Source organism: Abrus precatorius, unplaced genomic scaffold (assembly GCF_003935025.1).
Source record: "Abrus precatorius isolate BTA unplaced genomic scaffold, Abrus_2018 Scaffold9, whole genome shotgun sequence".
Lineage (NCBI taxonomy): Eukaryota > Viridiplantae > Streptophyta > Magnoliopsida > Fabales > Fabaceae > Abrus > Abrus precatorius.
The window spans coordinates 26,888,483-26,907,073 of record NW_020874439.1 but is presented as its reverse complement, the minus strand read 5'-3'; the positions used below and the strand labels follow the sequence as shown (position 1 = coordinate 26,907,073).

General features: G+C 27.5%; 1 protein-coding gene across 1 annotated transcript; it reads left to right on the top strand.

The window, feature by feature from the left end:
- The first annotated feature begins 17,379 nt into the window (after nt 1–17,379).
- Nucleotides 17,380–18,297, top strand: LOC113851366 (AT-hook motif nuclear-localized protein 22-like). Its single transcript, XM_027481830.1, has one exon. It carries the CDS (start codon nt 17,380–17,382, stop codon nt 18,295–18,297), a length of 918 nt encoding a protein of 305 aa, XP_027337631.1.
- The last annotated feature ends 294 nt before the right edge of the window (nt 18,298–18,591 follow it).

Here is an 18,591-nt window from a genome sequence, read left to right as displayed (position 1 = left end):
TATTAATTTTTAATAATTTTTAAAAAATTAATAATTGAAGATAGAAAATTTCAAATAATAATAACTATATATATATATTATATAAAGAATAGATTTGTCAAATCCTCTTCTTTGAAGCTGCTTCCAAACTCTGACGTATATATTGGTAAGCCCGCACTACTCTTTTAGCCCGTGAAATAGATGGGCTTATTTGTGAAAGCCCACGTTTTTATTTATTCACAAACCCTGTGGAGGCTAATAGTTTTTATTTCCCATCTCATCAACGGGTTAAGGGGTAGTCCGTGGGTAAACTTGCATATATTTTTTATATAATTATTATTATTATAAATGACACGAAAAATATTAAATTAAAAATTATAAAACTTGAAGTCTTAAAAAATGGTAAAAAAAATTTGAAAGGTCCAAATATGAAAAACAGAATCAAGTCTAATGAAAAATAAAAGGACTAAAAAAATATAGAGCTTTGCCATCTAAAAATTCAAGAAAAGGAGCATAAGCTGAAGGACTTAAAAGAAGAAACAAGACCCAGGGCAAGACTTAAACTTAAAACATAAGTTCAAGTTAAAAGTTAAATGCAAGTCATGATTTAGCTAAAATTAATTGAATTTGAGAAAAAAATGTTACATAATAAAGTCTCATATTAATAAAGTAGTAAGAAATTTAAGCAAGTATAAATCTGTGGATCGTATATTCAATAAATTTAGAAAGGAAAAGCCTAAAATTTGGTTCTTGGAAATTATAACACGTCTACAAAACATATCTACTATTAAAAATTAAAATTGATAAATTGATTTAAATAAAGTGATAAGCTCAAATTTTTCTACTTCTATATTACACATCAACTTATGAAGCAATCTCTCCTCTCTCTCTATCATTTTAGATGAGTTGCTTTCATTAGTTCTACAGCTTCCATTAGCCTCATTAAATACAAATCAACTAAGACTAATTATTTTCATTAATGGATAATGTGTTGGACCAAGTGGAGATAGGTAAGAGGGCCCATTTGGAAAAGACTTTAGAAAATGAGTGGTGTTGAAATTCAAATTGTTTTCAAGAGTTTTAACTTTAGCTATACTGGTTGCACTGCAATTGATAATTAATAATTCGAACTTAATTTTATTTTTCAATGTTCATTATTTTAATAAATTGTAATATTTTATTAATATCCCCCTAACTGAAAACATATATAAATTCTTGTTAGATAAATGTAGTGCTTTTTCTTTTAAAATTATACGCATGTTTAGTTTTGATTAATTTGGAAAAAAAAGAAGGTTATCCTTCTTTTGAGTTAAAATTCATTCAATAAATTCTGATCATAAGGTATTTTCTAGGCTAATCCAAACTTAGTTAGAACTATAAACACAATGTTGGCTTGGAAGCTTAAATCAATAGGTTATGCTCTTTTGCTCAGTTAACCTGTAAACTTACAGCCAAATTTGCTGATATATGCACTTAAATTCGTCTTTCGAATTTTCTGAATTAGATAGATTCTTTATTTGGAAGCCTAATTCATTTTGCACAAAAAAAAAGAAAGAACTTTATATGATTAACTACAGTTTCTTTTTTATATAAATGAAATAATAGTTACATAATCAGATACATCTCAATCCGGACATGATTTGTGTTTCATACTATATATTATTGCAATAATAATATTAATATGATAATAATAACTAAATGAATCGATAATTTAACTTGTTTATGTTGCTTTGATAGGACAGCAAAGTACAAGAAATTATATATGAAAGGACTATATCTGCTTCGCAATCTATCAGTTATCAATTAAATTAAAGAATATGAAAACCGATTAAACATACTCTGTTAACGATGGATTTTATATATCTCAAGTGGCTGAATCGACATCTTTTTTTAAGTAATTACCTAAAGCAGATGGGCGATATTGTGACACTTTCACCAGTATCTTAGACTTAAATCAATTGAGTTGTTTAGGTTCTACCAACAATCATTCCTTTCAAATGGAAAATTTAATGGAGAAAACGATTATTGAATAAAAAGAAAAACACTTTTCATTGACAACTTAAACAAGAATGTTTATTTAAGCCATGCATGTTTCAAGTAATCATTCTTTCAAGAGTATTTTTTAAAAAGACAATTCCTTTTCTTATAGATATCAAACACCAATGTGTCATAGTAGCCTTCTTTTATTTTAATACTGTATATTATAAGATCCCTAAGCTCCAACAAAGTTCAATTTTATTACTTGCAAACTTTTAAAATTTGCCACAGAAGTTTCTAAACTATAATTGCATGCACTTCCAAATATGTTGGAACTAAATTCTTTAAGCTTGCTATTTCCTTGTTTTCTCCCCTACCTGTATGCCTATATTAATAATTTATATAGATAAATACGAATACATATCTAAATATAAAAATTCACTTCCGAATCAATAATATTTTTATAACCACTCCTTTTTTCTAAACTACGGTACAAGAAACATAGTACGGAGGGTTATTTTTTTCTTTTCTTTTTTCCCTTTATGTCCAATAAATTATGGATTTCACAATAGGATAATAAACCTTTCTCTAAATTACAGGCAAACTTACAATAAAACTTAGACCTTGAAGATCCAATTTTCTCCTTTTACATTAATTCTTGAACATTTTTTATATTTTGGATATTTCTTGAACTTGTATTTTTTTTTTTCTCTAGATGATACAATAGTAGCAGACATGGTATAAGAATCGGTGTTAAAATTATTCAAGATCACCTCAATTTAAATCTTAAAAGAGGATAAGGTTTTAATCCGCAAGGCTCATTAATAATGTTGACCCAACAATTAATGTGGCCTTAGTCCAGAAAAAACTCAGCATGTTCAAATTCAAAGTACCTAATGGGAACGATTTAAGATTGGCACAACGGACCCTGCACCCACCAATCAAATGGAAGCAAAATCGTTGACATTATGCCATCAATCTTTTGTAAAATTTCATTTCAAAAGAGGTTAGACGAGCTAGCAGGTGCATAGATGACAAGAAAGGTTCCAAATCTATCATAATCCGTCACATGAACGCTTCAGTTTGGTCGGTTGTTTAGCCCTTAAAATAATGGGATTTGAATTAATTAACATAAGTTTGAAAGCTTTGGATTGGCTTTCCATGGAGGACAAGAGATGTGTGTGCAACAATCTCAACCCACTTTGAGTGAAAAGCGGCTTGTGAAAGAGTGAGAACATGCACCATCGTGCTAGGTTCGATGCAATAGGTGCCCTTCACATGGAATTGTTAGTATTAAATTTTCTTCTTTGGAAGTGGTCCACTCTCTTTGGATTAACTTTACTAATAATTGTTTAATTAGACTAAAGATAGTGGGTTCCATTTGGTTTGTTTAATTTTAAAGAGTTGATTAAGATAAGCATCGAATTATATTATATTGTTGTTGTTGCACTAGTACCATGATCTTTCAACAGGTTTTTTCAATGGACACATTCATTCAATTTTTTTCCTCTCTAAAGGGATGACTATGTCTTTCTCGAGGACTAAATGTCATTCACAAAATTCGAAACACACACACAAAATTTATATTTTAGCTAAATGCGTGAATCAAACGTTGTTTGATTGTTTGAACTTGTTTTGTGATTTAGTTTGGGAACCCTTGACTCTTGACATTTCGATCCAGCTTTAGCTTTGGGGTCAATGACTGAAGCTAAAGCAACATTTGTGGAGTACACGGAAAAAATTTGATGCTTACACTAGCAATATGTACATGCATAATAGGTTCATCAATGGATAAAAATGAAAGCTACATAGTTCGTTTCAGCTTTTTGAACACTTAGATAGGTTATACATGATCATTTTTTTTTTTATTGATTTTTGCAAATGGTGCTTCTCATTGGTGAAAAAGCCTATGAAAAGCTAGGGAATGCTTCAATTTTTATATAGTGGAATTCTTACTAAACAAGAGAATACACTTTGTGAACTGGATATTATTAATATAAATTCCCTAAACATCAATTAAAGTGAAAAAAAAAATAAAGACACCAAAACTAATGAAATGCCTATCAAATCATACCTATAAATGCATGCAAGATGGTAAGTTCTTTACCTTTCATTATTATTATTATATTACACATGAACTTAGTGGTCCACACACATTAAAGGTCCTCCAGCTCCGCCGAACTAATATTAACATAGTTTATGTGTCATCTGTTGCAACTTAGAAATACAATATAGAGTCATTTTGTAGTCAATACAAAGCACCAAAGTGATTGGTAATTTCATTCGTCAGCCTTTACCAAATTATCCCAGTCAATCAAATCCCGTAACTGCGTGAATTGGCAAAATCAAGTCCTTTATAGCATCTTGGGAGAGCTTAATTCATGCTCCCCAAACTACTTTCGGAATTGGAAAATGGGCATAGGAAATGAAGATAATAGCGGTTGATGGTCATCAGCTGTAAGATTTCGTTTACTACATGTGACTGGAAGTGAAAAATATAACTTCGTGTTGGGATAAAAAATTTATGCTAAAATTTACTTTTGACATAAATTTTATTTTATTTGCGAATTGAAGTCAAGTTAAATTGTATTCGTTCACTAAAAGTATAAATATGTTTTACCAATTAAATTGATCTCTAAAGTACCACTATCGTCCCTATAATGCGACTAATCGATATGACAACAAAAATCTAATGCATGAAAATTAAATAGTGCAATTCTATTCATTGATTAATTTGTCCTTTTGAGGTAAGTGGTGAGTATAAGACTGTTAAAATAAGCCAATTTTGAGAGGGAGTAGACGTCACACATTAACAAATTGATGGGTGGAGATGAACTTTGGTGAGACATTGGAAGTGGAGGGGGTTACATAATGTGTATTGGTGATGAAGAAACTTGGATTTTAGAACCTAGGAAGTGAGTTGGTGAAGGAATCGTTGACTACAAGTTCGAAAGCGATGCTTTTTGTTGTGTTATTATTTTAATCTTGCGATTTAATTTTATACATTGTTTGTTTGTTTCTTGAGAAAGAGACGGGGTGGTTTGGTGTATTATCACACTTTATTTTTCTAATGGTAAGGTTCTTTTCAACTTGTCTCGTTCTTATAGAAGAGAGAGATTGATAATGTGATGAGAAGGACGAAAGTAACATGAAGAGGGAGAAGAAGGTGGCATGGGCCGGTACTTCCGGGAGTGACCCTTAAATAAATTTTATTCTTCATCAACCAATCACCAAATCCTAGCTCCACAAATTGTTTATTCTTCTTCATCATCTTCTAATAATCTTTCTCTGTTTAATAAAAAGGAGTTGAAGTAGCTCCCAACAAAAATGATAAACTCATCACCATGCTAAAAGAGAGAAGGTTAGAATATATAACACATCAGGGGCCATGCATGTATGTTTGCCACATCCTTAGAAATTTGAAAAATAAAATAATAAGTGTGTTTTCCTAATTTTTGTGCCTTGTGTTTGTTAGGTTTTGATAATAGATGGACAATCTGTGAAGTCTTTTTGAGACTTGACAATGATGATTTTTGTTTTGATTCTAAATGAGCTATTTCTTCAATTCCGGGAACAATTAAAAAGGATAAAGGAGAAAAAGGGTATATATGACTTTGATTCAGGATACATTTAAAAAGTTTATAAAGATATGTTACAGTTTTTATAAATTTATGAAATAGTTATTATTAAATCATTTATCTAAATATACCTTCAAAATGCAGTGATTTGCTCAATGTGAATTTAGAGAAATAGGGTGGCTTTCAATACATGGTCTTCTGATACTTGTTGGTTTGATTGACACTTGGTGGTTCAATATCAAAGCTTTTTATTCTAATTGGCTTATAAACCCATTGGGGAGCATATCTTTATATTATGCAAAATTGTTGTATGTTTATCGTAGAAATCAAATTCTTACCAACTAGACTCGATCGCTGCCTCATGCATGAAAGGTAATTTAATCTGCTATGAGAATATCTGATTCGTAATATAAGTCAGCATTATTGCTAATCATCAAACTTGCTTCTATATTAATAAAACCAATTGAATTTTCTTAATAATAATTGATTAATGTTCATGTGAATTATGAATTTTGCCAAATTTTAGCTATAAGCGATGAAATGGAAATGAAAATTTTGTCCTTACTTGTGGAATGAGAAAGAGAAAAGAAGCAGCAGAAAGGAGGGATATGATTGGGGCCCTAAGCGCACGGAAAGGGGAGTCTCTGTCACCACTCTCATTCATCCATTCACGCCCACACGCCTTGGTTTGCCATTCAACCTACACTACAGCACTCTAGACGATGCACTCAGTCAACACACACAACACAATCCCCCATTTTTATTTTCTCATTCTAAATTTAATCACTTACTAATTAAGATCTTCATTATTCCTTCAAGCTAAACAAATAACTCATCACACATCCAACTCTTGCCTACCTTTTCCCTTTGATTGACCAATTCACTTGCCAATTTGGAGCACCAAGAGCCAAACTTTCTTGTTACCTGTTGATAGGGACCAGATACAATTTTATTATACTTCAATTAATTAGTCATATCCTTTTTATTGGATCACATTAACAACTAGGCATCAAGCATCCACCTCCCAAATCATCTATTTTTTCTTGTTTCTCATTGTGATTAACAGTATACTTTCTTTTTTCTCAAAAATAGTCATGAAAGACTATGACACAAGAATTAAGAAATGTATTTAATTATTTTATTTTCATAAAATTTTCTATTATACCCATTTAAAAATTTCTTATGTGATAAATGAATAGAGAGAGAAAATAGAAAATGGGTTTTCAGATAATACTTGTAATTATCTTAAGGCTAAAATTAGAAAAAAAATATTTAACTCTACCTTAAAATTGTAAAATGCCTGTTATTTCAAAATTAAATTGACTAAAGAGACTAGTTTTTAGAGATAAGAGTACTCCCTCCTGTTTCAAACACAAACAAATATAAAGTGAGGTTTAGTTGTTTAAAATACAAGTAAATCTTAATTAATTTCACATAATTTAATGAAATTATTGCTAAAATATATTTTATTAATTTAAATTTTATTTTTAATGCTTTTTTTAATCATAGAGATATGGTATCAACAATTACATGTAACTTTACTTTCAAAATAAAAAAGAAAAGTTTTTACTTAAAACAAGTTTTTATAATTTAAGTCTCTACCCAAAAATTATTTTTCACCGTTAACATTGATTCTTAGCATAATTACTTAAACCATCAACTAATATCATTAGTGACATATTTTTTTTACAATAAATATTATAAAATATATATAAAAATTTGACTTTATTTTTTAGATAAAATTAAATAATTTTTTAATAAGTATAATTGAATTATTTTTTGCTTATATTTGAGATTGGGGGAGTAGATGTTCAGTTTTTTACTTATGAAATTCTAACGTTAAAATTTGTCATGAGATGTATTAATCAATGTAATCAAACTCTGATTGAATTGCAAAAGGTACCAATTTATAATATAATATTATTGTGGTTGAATCAGGATGAAACCAATAGTAATTCAATGTTTAGCTTTTAATATTATACAGTATAATGAATGATGAACTTGTATAAATTATTGTAAAAAAGGTTAAAATATTAAAGAAACATATTATATGATTTATTAGATTAAAAAACTTAATAATTACTTAAATATATCAATTAAGTAAGTTATAATAGTTCAATTGCAGTTGAGTTAAAGTGTAAGAGTGTTTACATTTTAAAATGAATTTATCTTATAATGTACTTTAATTGTATATTGATCAAGATAAATGTATATTAAATATTTAACATGTGCAACGTCAAATTAAAAAAAAAGTTAAATTAATATTTAACTAATAAAAATTAATAATAAATTAAATACTTATGTTTTATTCAGAAACTTTGACACAGTAACTTTTATTGAGATAATAATTTATTTTAAAATTAATATGTTGAATAGGATAAATGTCTACCACAGACCACATGTCTTATATATCACAGCACTGAATTAAAATTTTGTCAACAAATTAATATTTAACATATTGATAATATAAATTAATTTTTATTCATTTAATTTATTATGAATTAAAATTTAATATTCTTGAAGTGTCAATTTTAAATACTATAAAATTTATAAGAATAAAAGAAATTATACAAGAGGTTTTATCTTTTTAGTTTTATACGTTGTGATATTTTTAAAATCTCGATGCAGGTGATTTACAGAGTAACAACAACATTAGTAGTTTGATGCGATATAAATTGCATTAGATTCTGATCACATTCTTTAGCGGTAAAATCACATTTAAAAAATTAAGATAATAAAATATATTTAAAATAATAAACTAATTTTTTTACTATATTGTCTCTGGCAATTATAATATTGTGATAATGTTTTTTTTTTTGTTTAATACAACTTATATCTGATTTTTTTTTAATCTTTTTTCATTAATTTTAATGAAAAAGCCATGAATCCAGAACTATACAATCGAGAATGTGCAAACAAATGCATTACAATAAAAGATCTCCAATATTAATGGGTGAAGCAATTATACAAACAGATTTAAATACTATATTTAATTTAAATCCTTAAACCTATTAAGTTGAGTATTATTATTACTTATTTTTATCCAATATTAAACTTTTTCACTAATACTTAACATTGAAAGTAAAAATAAGGGTAAAGAATGAAGATATATTCATGTAAATTTTAGAACAGTCCAATGGTGAAGTAGAGAGAAATAAAATTAGATCCAAATACTGAAAGGATCAATGAGCATGAAGATCTTGTCGACAATCCACTTTGCATTAAGTTTTGGCGCCTTTAATTGTAGGTCAATGATGCCATTTTTTACAATATCTCCATAAGGTTCAATCACGACAAGAAAAAAAAGGACAAATCTAGAAAGGAATCATCACATTTGAGAAAAATAAATCATATGGGGAACAAAAACAAACTTAAAAAATGAAAATTCGACAGAAGAAAAAATAAGAAAGCAAGAAAACAACAAAATTCAAAACCTTGCATGACTTGAAACCTTGATTTGGAGTTATTCCAGCAATGGGGACTTTACAACCAAACATGCTATCAAATACAAAATCGCCATGGAATAATACAATTTGATCTCTTCTTATACCATTTAGCTTCTCAACAAAGGCCACTCTTTCTTTGGAGATTGGAAAATAGCCGGCACGTGCAAGGCACATGGTCTGTAGTAGTGAGAAAATAACAAAAAAATAAAAAGGAATCCAAGAATTGAATTGAAAAGAAGCAGGGTTAAGCGAAGGGAAGGGCTGTGAAGTGACAGAAAAGATACCTTGTTCTTCCTTCATTCTTTTCTTACATTCACCACACATGACCCAACGAATATTCCCCGTCAACTCAGAGGAAAATGTGCCAATTTTTCGCATTACAAAATGGGTCACTGAGATTATGCACATTTTATCTCTTTAATTCAACCCTATGGTATCATTTGCATTATCTTAATTTGATAGAATAAAAGAGAAGAAAGGAGCATAATGAGGCACGTGCGATAAGTTGGAAGGTAGCGTGTGAAGATGATAACGTGGGGACAAGATCCAACGGCGCCTGACATCGGCGTCAAACATCAGGTGGGGGTGATCCCTCAATCCCATCCTCATTCACTATGTTGTCTCTCACACGCATCTTCAATGCATCCATCACTGATTATGAGAGATGAATACAATTTATCTGCATAATTGAGTTTTTAATTTTAAGTTCAATTCTGCTGATATCATTGTCTCAAAATCTAACATTTGCATATTTTTTTACTTTTCTTTAAGTAAAATTTTTACTAGCTTAAACGAAAATTAAAAAAATATGCGAATATGACTATTTTTTAACATGAAAATATTTAAATTTGTTATCATTATATTTATCTTTTTATCAATGTTTGTTATAATATTTTAGAATTTATTCTTTATTTTTTTTATTCATTTATTGCATAAACAAATTTCAAAATGACTAAATACAAAAATTTACAATGTTTTTACTAAAACAAGATAATTAAACATATTTTTAAATTTTTGTGTTACAATTTTGAACAACTATTTTTTAGAGACAAATAAAGTACTCTCTAATATACTCTTTTTAAATACTACTCCCTCCATCTTTGAAAATAGTCATTTAATGTTGTGCTACAATAACTAATAAATGCATTTAATTATCTTACTTTTAATAAAAAAAAATATTATGAAATTTTCTATCATACACATTTTGAAATTTATTTATGTAGCAAACGAATAGAGAGAAGATAAAAAATAGATTTTGAGATAATAATCATTTTAAAAATAATATTAAAAGACAAAATCATTCTATCTTAAAATTGTTAAACGATTATTATTTTAAGAAATACAAAAATGACTTAAGAGACTAATTTTTAAAGATTGAGAGAGTATTAATTGTTAGCTAAGAATTTTTGAAATTTACATTGAGAGAAAATTATTAAATAATTAAGAGTGAAAAAAAAAAGTGAGATTCACAAAATTTCTATAATTCTTAATCAATTTTTGTGAATAATGAATAGTGTGTTAAAAATGGTATGCTGTAAAATGCATGTATACTATATTTTTTCTTGTGTGTATCCTATTAACCTATTTTCATATAATATTTAAAATAAATTATTATATAATTTTAATCCCTTTAATTAAAATTTGTTGTTGTGTATTTAAAGTTATTAAAATGCATTACGTAAATTATTAACTTATTTTATGTCCGAAATTCAGACTGAAACTTATGAAATATTTTAAGTAACAATGATCATTATTTTCTGCAAGTGCATATTTTAAATGTGTATAAAAAAATTTCATTAGTTTATTTATATTTTTTATACTAATTTTGAAAGGAATTACTTTTTAGTCATCGATTGAAAGATATATTTATTAAAGATTTATCTAATATCTATAGAAACTTAAATATATATTTTTAAATAAAAACAATAATTAATTTGTATACGTTTTAAAATCCTACTGATTAATAAATAAGTTAATCATTTTCTTTGTGTTAAAAAGAATTGACCTCACAAACCTTCAACCTTTGAAACATCCTTAAAGGAGAAGTGTTAAAAACATAGTTTTTAACATATTTTGTGTTATTATTTAAAATTTATTAAAAATGATAAAGTGTGAGAAAAAATTATTAATTTAAGAATAAAAAGGTATTTTTTATAATTTTTAATAAATTTTAATTAACAATTATAAATTTGTTATAAATTATATTAAAAGTTACGTTATTAAACCGGCAATGAGTGTTAATAAATGTAATTTGTTTATATAGTATTTTAAAATTATTGTTTTAAGAAAACAAATTCACTAGTATTTTAAGGACGCTTTCAGTAAATAAATTTTATTAAAAGTGTTATTAATGTTTTCCGCTTATAAATCTTAATGTATTTTTTAATATATTTTTATTAAAATTATTTTTATTTTCTTAAATAGTTCTAAAAGCATTAATCAATAAGACCCGAAAAAAGTGTAAATGGAAGAATTTTATTATATCTTCAGATAAATTCTTCTAATAAATCTCATATTATTTTATAAAATATATATTAAATGTAAAAGTACATGTATTAATTATTTTAAAAATTAAATATAATTAAGCTTTGTTAATAAATGTCTATAATATTCTCAGCGAAATCATAAAAATTAGTTTTTTTTTATATTAAAATTATACTTGAATATAATAACAATCATGAGAACAGCGTTTTTGTTATTTTTTATGATATTTTTAAGTTTTTTTAAAATAATTTAAAGCGATTGATTTATATTTTTAAAATTATTTAATACGTTTTATTTAATAGTTAAAGATTATAAAACATAAAAAATAAATATTTTAATTATTTAAAAATAAAAATATACAATCTTGGAGTTTTTCTTTTTAGTTTTTTTTTGCTATTCCAGTTTTTCTAATTTTGTATACCCTTAGATACTGAACCTTTCTAACTTTTCCGTTATTAATAAACATTTTTTCAATGTGTATCATTGTTCAATGGCACAATAAGTCAACAAGAAATTAGAAAAGAGTAAAGTTTTTTTTTTAAAATATTTAATATTTAATATTCTTAGTACACTAAATTTTTTATTTATATTAAAAATTTATTACATATGAATTTTTATTGTGTGTTATTAAAAATATAATAAAAAATTAATTAATATTATTTTAAATCTTATAATATAAAAGTTTAAAATATTATTAATTATTATTTTAATATATTCTTTGTCCATATGAAATATTATTTTTATCAAATTTAGTTTTTAAGATTAAATCAAAGTACTTAAAAATAATAAACTTTTATTTATAAGAGAAAATGCTTATTATATTAAAAATATTTTTTAATAAAATTTTACTATTATCATTTACCTACACTAAACTATAGGATTTATTTATACTATTTATATAATAAAATAAAATACCTAGTAACAAAATATAAATTAAGAACTTTAGCAAATAATTTTAATAGAACAATTAATTTTTTCTTATAATTACTTATCTTTATTTACAAATAAATAAGAATGGAAACGGTACAATAATATTGTTTCACGTTAAATAAAATAAATTTTAAATATTACAATTAATTTTTTAATGTCCAATTGATTAACTTATAGTTATTAAAACATTAATAAAATTTTCTAATGTTTACTAAAATAAAAATAATGAAAATAAAATTACTATTATAATATTATTAATATATTAACTTTTTATTACAAAATTATTGTATACAAGTTTTTATTTTACTTTTCAAACACACTTAAGAAAATCATCTTTAATGCGTATTAATAAATAAACCCCAATAAAAAATTAAATATATTAATTTTTATTTAAAAATTATAATAAATTTTTTTATATATTAATATTTTTAATAATATAAATTATTAATTTCTTGTACTGTAATGTTAAAAAAGTCATACATAATAGTGTTTTGAAGTGTGTCTAAAGTAAAATTTCAATAAAAATTATAAAACCTGTCAAAAATTAATATATTAACAGTATTGAATATTATAATTTTTAATATAAATTTGATATTTATTAATATTTTACGGAAAAAAGAAGGTTTCGCTATACAAAAGCTTTGGAGACAAGACGAAGCAAAATTCCTGAAAACAATGGTCGCTCTAATTAAGAGTTAAAGACAGTTCCTGACTTCCTTACGTCAATTGTCGAGGTGGGCCCCTTCTCCAATTTCCAAGGACCCCACCTGTTTCTCTCTCCCACACTTTATTTTTTTGTTGTTTTACTCTTATTTTATAAAAAAAAATACTTAATTAATATCATAATAATATTAATTTTAAACTTAGAGATGTTTTTTTTATTAAACTATATCATTAATATATTATTTTTGTAAATTTTTAATAAAAAGTACGCTTATTTCATTAATCAGCATTTAAAATAATACTTATTAAAGAATTTAAATATTTTTCATATTATTAGATAATTTTTATAAATAATATATAATTATTAATATATTTTTGTCATATTTAAAAAATATTTTTAAATTATATTATTTTTTAATTTTTATAATTTTAATTATTGAGAAATTTATGTCAACAAACATTTATATTCATCTATTTTATTTTATTTATAAAAATAATTTTCAACTTTTTTAAATTATAATTAAAAAGCTCTCAAATTAGATCTTGAAATGGTTAAAGTCAAATATTTTAATTTTTAAAAAATAAAATATTTTTAATGTTTGTCCTTTAATTTATTAAAAAATATTTTTTATTTTTTATTTTAAATGTAATAAATATATTTTTTTAATAAAAAGTACTTTTATGCATTTAAAATTAATTTTTAACTTAATAGTTATTTTTAAAAATTAAAATAATTATTAACAATAAATAAATAATATAAAATATTTTATTTTATATATTATCTCTTTTTTGTCGTCGTAGGGAAAAATGCCTTCACTTCCTTTCTTTTCCTGTCCACCGCAATCGGCGACCACCATAAACGGCCGCGTCACATAATCATTATGGTGACTGAACTGTTCCACTTCTTATTCAACGTAGCAAACATTTTATACACTATACATTCTACCCGTCATTAATGATTCTCGACAATATCACAATTTATTTTAAATATCATATAATTCATTTTAAAGCTTTAAAAAATCAAATGAAATTTTGTTTTGAAACTTCATTCTAAATTATAATTTGTATTCAATAGTTGTAAAGTCTGAGCAGCAATTTAAAATTAGTTGTTATTGATGCAAAAGTCATTTTTTTTATGAATTTAGACAAAATAATAACATATCACACTTTTATTAATTATTAATAAAAATTTAGAATAAAAACTTAATTTTAATTAATTAAAAAATTATAAGAGATGAAGGTGACAAATTAAAACTTAGAAAACTAAAACAATATAAAAATTAAAATAAAAGGAATAAAAATATATAAGCTAAAAGAAAATCAAATCCACTCCTAATACTTACACATATATCATTGTATAATTATACACTTTTTATTTAATTACTGTAAAATTAAAATTATATTTTACTTAGTCGAGCGTACACCCACTAAATTTATGTCTTTAAGCTAGTGCAGAGATTGATGCAACTTAATTCCCAAACAATTAAAGGTTACTTATATTACGTTTAAATGCAAGTGAGTCACAATTAAAACACTTAAGCATTTCTATAATGTAAATATAACGTGGCATTTGCTTCATAATTGCTAAATATTTTTGAAATTCTTAATGTAAAAACCGAGTTAATGATAATGATATTATCTATTAATTAGTGCATGAAAAATAGATTAGGGATGTTTGTCGAGTTTCAGATAACCTTCGACTCAGTAGGATTGTATATATTAGTTATAAATATATAAAAAATATATGTAATATATTTTTTTACAGATACCATCGTCAATTACAATATCGTCCAAGCGATTAAAACCATCTAAAATAAAAATAGGTAAAATTGAAGAACCACACAATTTGGAAAATCAGCCCATTCTCCAGCTAAGTATCCTTTTTGGAATGTTTCCATGTTTTTCTTTTATGTGGAGGCATTGTATGACCGATGAATAAATACAAAAAAACAGAATTAATTAGTCTAAGTCATGTTTATTAACATATAATCACTTTTTAATGTCTTGTTTGGTGAAGAAGGAGAATTGACAAATGATTGACCTCCCCCCTTTTGGTTTCTCTATTTGCAAAATATGGCTTGGCCTTTAATTACTTGCTATCAGTGACATTTATAAATAGAATCAAACCATTTTAAATCATAAAACCAAACAAAATAAAAATAAAAATCTGATGACTTATTGATTGAAAGTTTTTTGAAAGATCACTTACTTTAGTTTGGGTTGTTTTTTTTAATCTGATAATTAAAATTGAACTAAACTAAATCCAATCGTAACTTTTATTTATTTTTTATATATATTTTTATTTTTAATTCTCGTGTACATAAATAAAAAATATATTTAGGTAGATTGTTTACGAAGGACCTTGAATACGTCTTGAATCTGATTAGTCAAAAATTTATAATAGAATTACAGATAACTTCGTAATGGAAAAATCTTAAATTTAAAATTAAGTAATGGTCATGGTCAAAATACTCATTGTTTTTTTTATATATCAGTTTTACTATATCTATCAATTGAATAAATGGTTTCTTTGACTTGATAAATTTCAAAACGTTACAGTGGGATAGAAACAGTCAAAATGAAATGTTGAACTTGACTGTTTTTATTGGTTGGTAGAAGTATTCATTTTTATATAAGACGAGCTTAAAAAATCTTATACATAATCGTTCTGTATATTTAGATTGACTATGAAAGACTCCATTAGCTATAAGGTATTTGGTTGCGATTTAGAAAATGAAAATTTAAAAATATCTATGTTCTATAAATTGGTGAAATATCATCATAACTAATTTATGTCATTTTGGTGCAGATGTAGTATTGTTAACTATATTATATGATGAACGAAATCTATTTATTATTTCATGATTAATAATACATAAAGTATCACTAGAAGAACAACATCAAGGACATATATACTTCTAGAAATCATTACAAACTCCTACTACACAGTTTTTTTTTTTTATTCCAGATCAATGATTATAAACTTTTTAATATCATTGTATTAGTTTCATGGAAAAACTAACACTGGAAATGTGCGCATATTATATACAAAGCCATATAAAAGACACATAAACTATGTGCGCGTTTGTTTCTCGATATAAAATATGCTAATGATATATTATAGTTTTTGTTTAAATTCCAATCATACTCGGGAGTAGAGTTTTAGAAAGAAGAAACAGTTTTGCTATGAATATTTTATCAAAATATATGAAATTTTAATGAGAGGAAGGTTACACTTACAATATATATATATATATATATATATATATATATAAGAAGAAAGAGTTTTGAAGCACGGGAAATGGCTGAACTTTGATGTATACTGATTCTGGGAACCATCAGAGGAAACAATAATAATGAGTTCCAAAGGCAGAGAGAGAGAGAGAGAGAGAGAGAGTGATGACAGAAAAAGAGCTAAGGATTAAGGATTATGGAGTGAGGGTTTTGGCCAATAAGAGAAAGACAGAATGTGTTCTTATTTGCAGGCTTTTGGGATAGAGAAGAAGTATAGACATACACATAGCTTGGGTTAAGAGGGAGAGGAAGCAAAGCATGGTAGTCTTCAATAAATGGGGCCCTCAAAGACTAGTGTAGGGCCCACATCACCGCCCATGCGCACGCTGTCTTTCTTACCAAAATCAAACCCATCATCCATCATCGATCCGATTCCTTGGACCTAACCCTAACCCAACAACGCAGTAATAACCCAAATGGTTCGAACCAAAAACAAAAAAAAAAAAAAAAAGGAAAAAGAAAAGAAAAAGAAAAAAAATACCAAATACCACCACCATCCATCCATATCCATCCTAAATCCCCCTTATTAACCCAACACAAAAGCACCCCAACTCGTTTTTCTTCCCCCCTTTCCCTTTCTTAGAACTCTTTATTACCTTATTTCCTCCAAACCTTGAACTACCACTTCCTTACTTAAAGGTAGCTTAGCTTCATGTGCCAATCATCAAGTTAACCAAGCACCTCCGAGCATAGAGATCATCATCAGCAAATGGTGGTTCATTCAGCTCAAAATTCGGTGGGGTTTTGCAAAAACAACCTTCCCATTTATTTTTTCTCTTTCCTTTTGTGTTGAAGGTAAGTACTAAGTAGCATGCTTCCAACACCTTGCTAGCTACCTCTTCTCACTCCTCAAAGTAACCAAAACAAAGAAACAAAAGAAAATCGAACCCCCTCAAAAGGAGAAAAAAAACAACCACTAGCACCTAGATCCCATCTATCTCACCTTTTATCCTTCCAATTTTCTAGCTTGGAACTTTCTTGACTTGTGGGTGTTCAGTGCTCAAAGGGACAATCTAGGGTTGTGATCAATGGATCCTGTAGCAGCACAAGGACGTCCTCTCCCTCCACCCTTTCTCACTAGAGATCTTCACCTACACCCTCACCACCAATTCCAACCCCACCACAACCACCAAAACACTGAAGAAGAAAGTGCTAATGGCCGTGGCCAGAAGCGAGATCGAGAGGACAACACCGCGGGTGGCGGTGCCAACACTCCTCCCCACGGCGGTATGGAAGGCAAAGACCCTGGGTCAGGAGAAGGAGGAGGAAGTGAAATGTCAAGAAGACCAAGAGGAAGACCGGCAGGGTCCAAAAACAAGCCCAAACCACCCATTATCATCACAAGAGACAGTGCTAATGCTCTCCGATCCCATGTCATGGAAATTGCCAACGGTTGTGACATCATGGAGAGTGTCACCGCCTTCGCAAGGCGGCGACAACGCGGTGTTTGTGTCCTCAGCGGCAGCGGCACCGTCACTAATGTCACCCTGCGGCAACCGGCCTCGCCGGGTGCTGTCGTGACCCTTCATGGAAGGTTCGAGATTTTGTCCCTGTCCGGTTCATTCCTGCCGCCGCCGGCACCTCCGGCAGCGTCGGGACTAGCCATATACTTGGCTGGAGGACAAGGACAAGTAGTTGGTGGAAGCGTGGTGGGACCCCTTTTGGCTTCTGGCCCTGTTGTTATCATGGCTGCTTCATTTGGTAATGCTGCTTATGAGAGGTTACCCTTGGAAGAAGAGGAAACTCCAGTTGCAGTTAATAGCACAGGAGGGTTAGGGTCCCCAGGGATTGTGGGAACACAGCAACAACCACAACCGCAATCACAACAACAACTTGTGGGAGATCCTAATAGTTCTCTTTTCCATGGAGTGCCTCAGAATCTTCTCAATTCGTGTCAATTACCAGCAGAGGGTTATTGGGGTGGCAGTGCTCGCCCTCCTTTTTAACAAAATGTTTTAATTTCATGTTTTTTTTATGGGTTATCTTTGTTTTCTTTTTATTTAATTCTTGTTCATGTCTTCTTTTTTTAATTTCTACTTTCTCTTTATGTTCATCACTGTTCATTCTCCTTCTTCCTTAATTATAACTTAGTTTACGCTTAATTGAAGTCTTTGATCCTGGTATTGATCAGTGTTGAGTTGAAGAAGGATGTATAAATTCATGAATTTTTTGTGGGGTTTGATGATTATAACATATCTAAATGTTTTTTCTCGTTCGTAAATTGTGGCTTCAAGATGCAG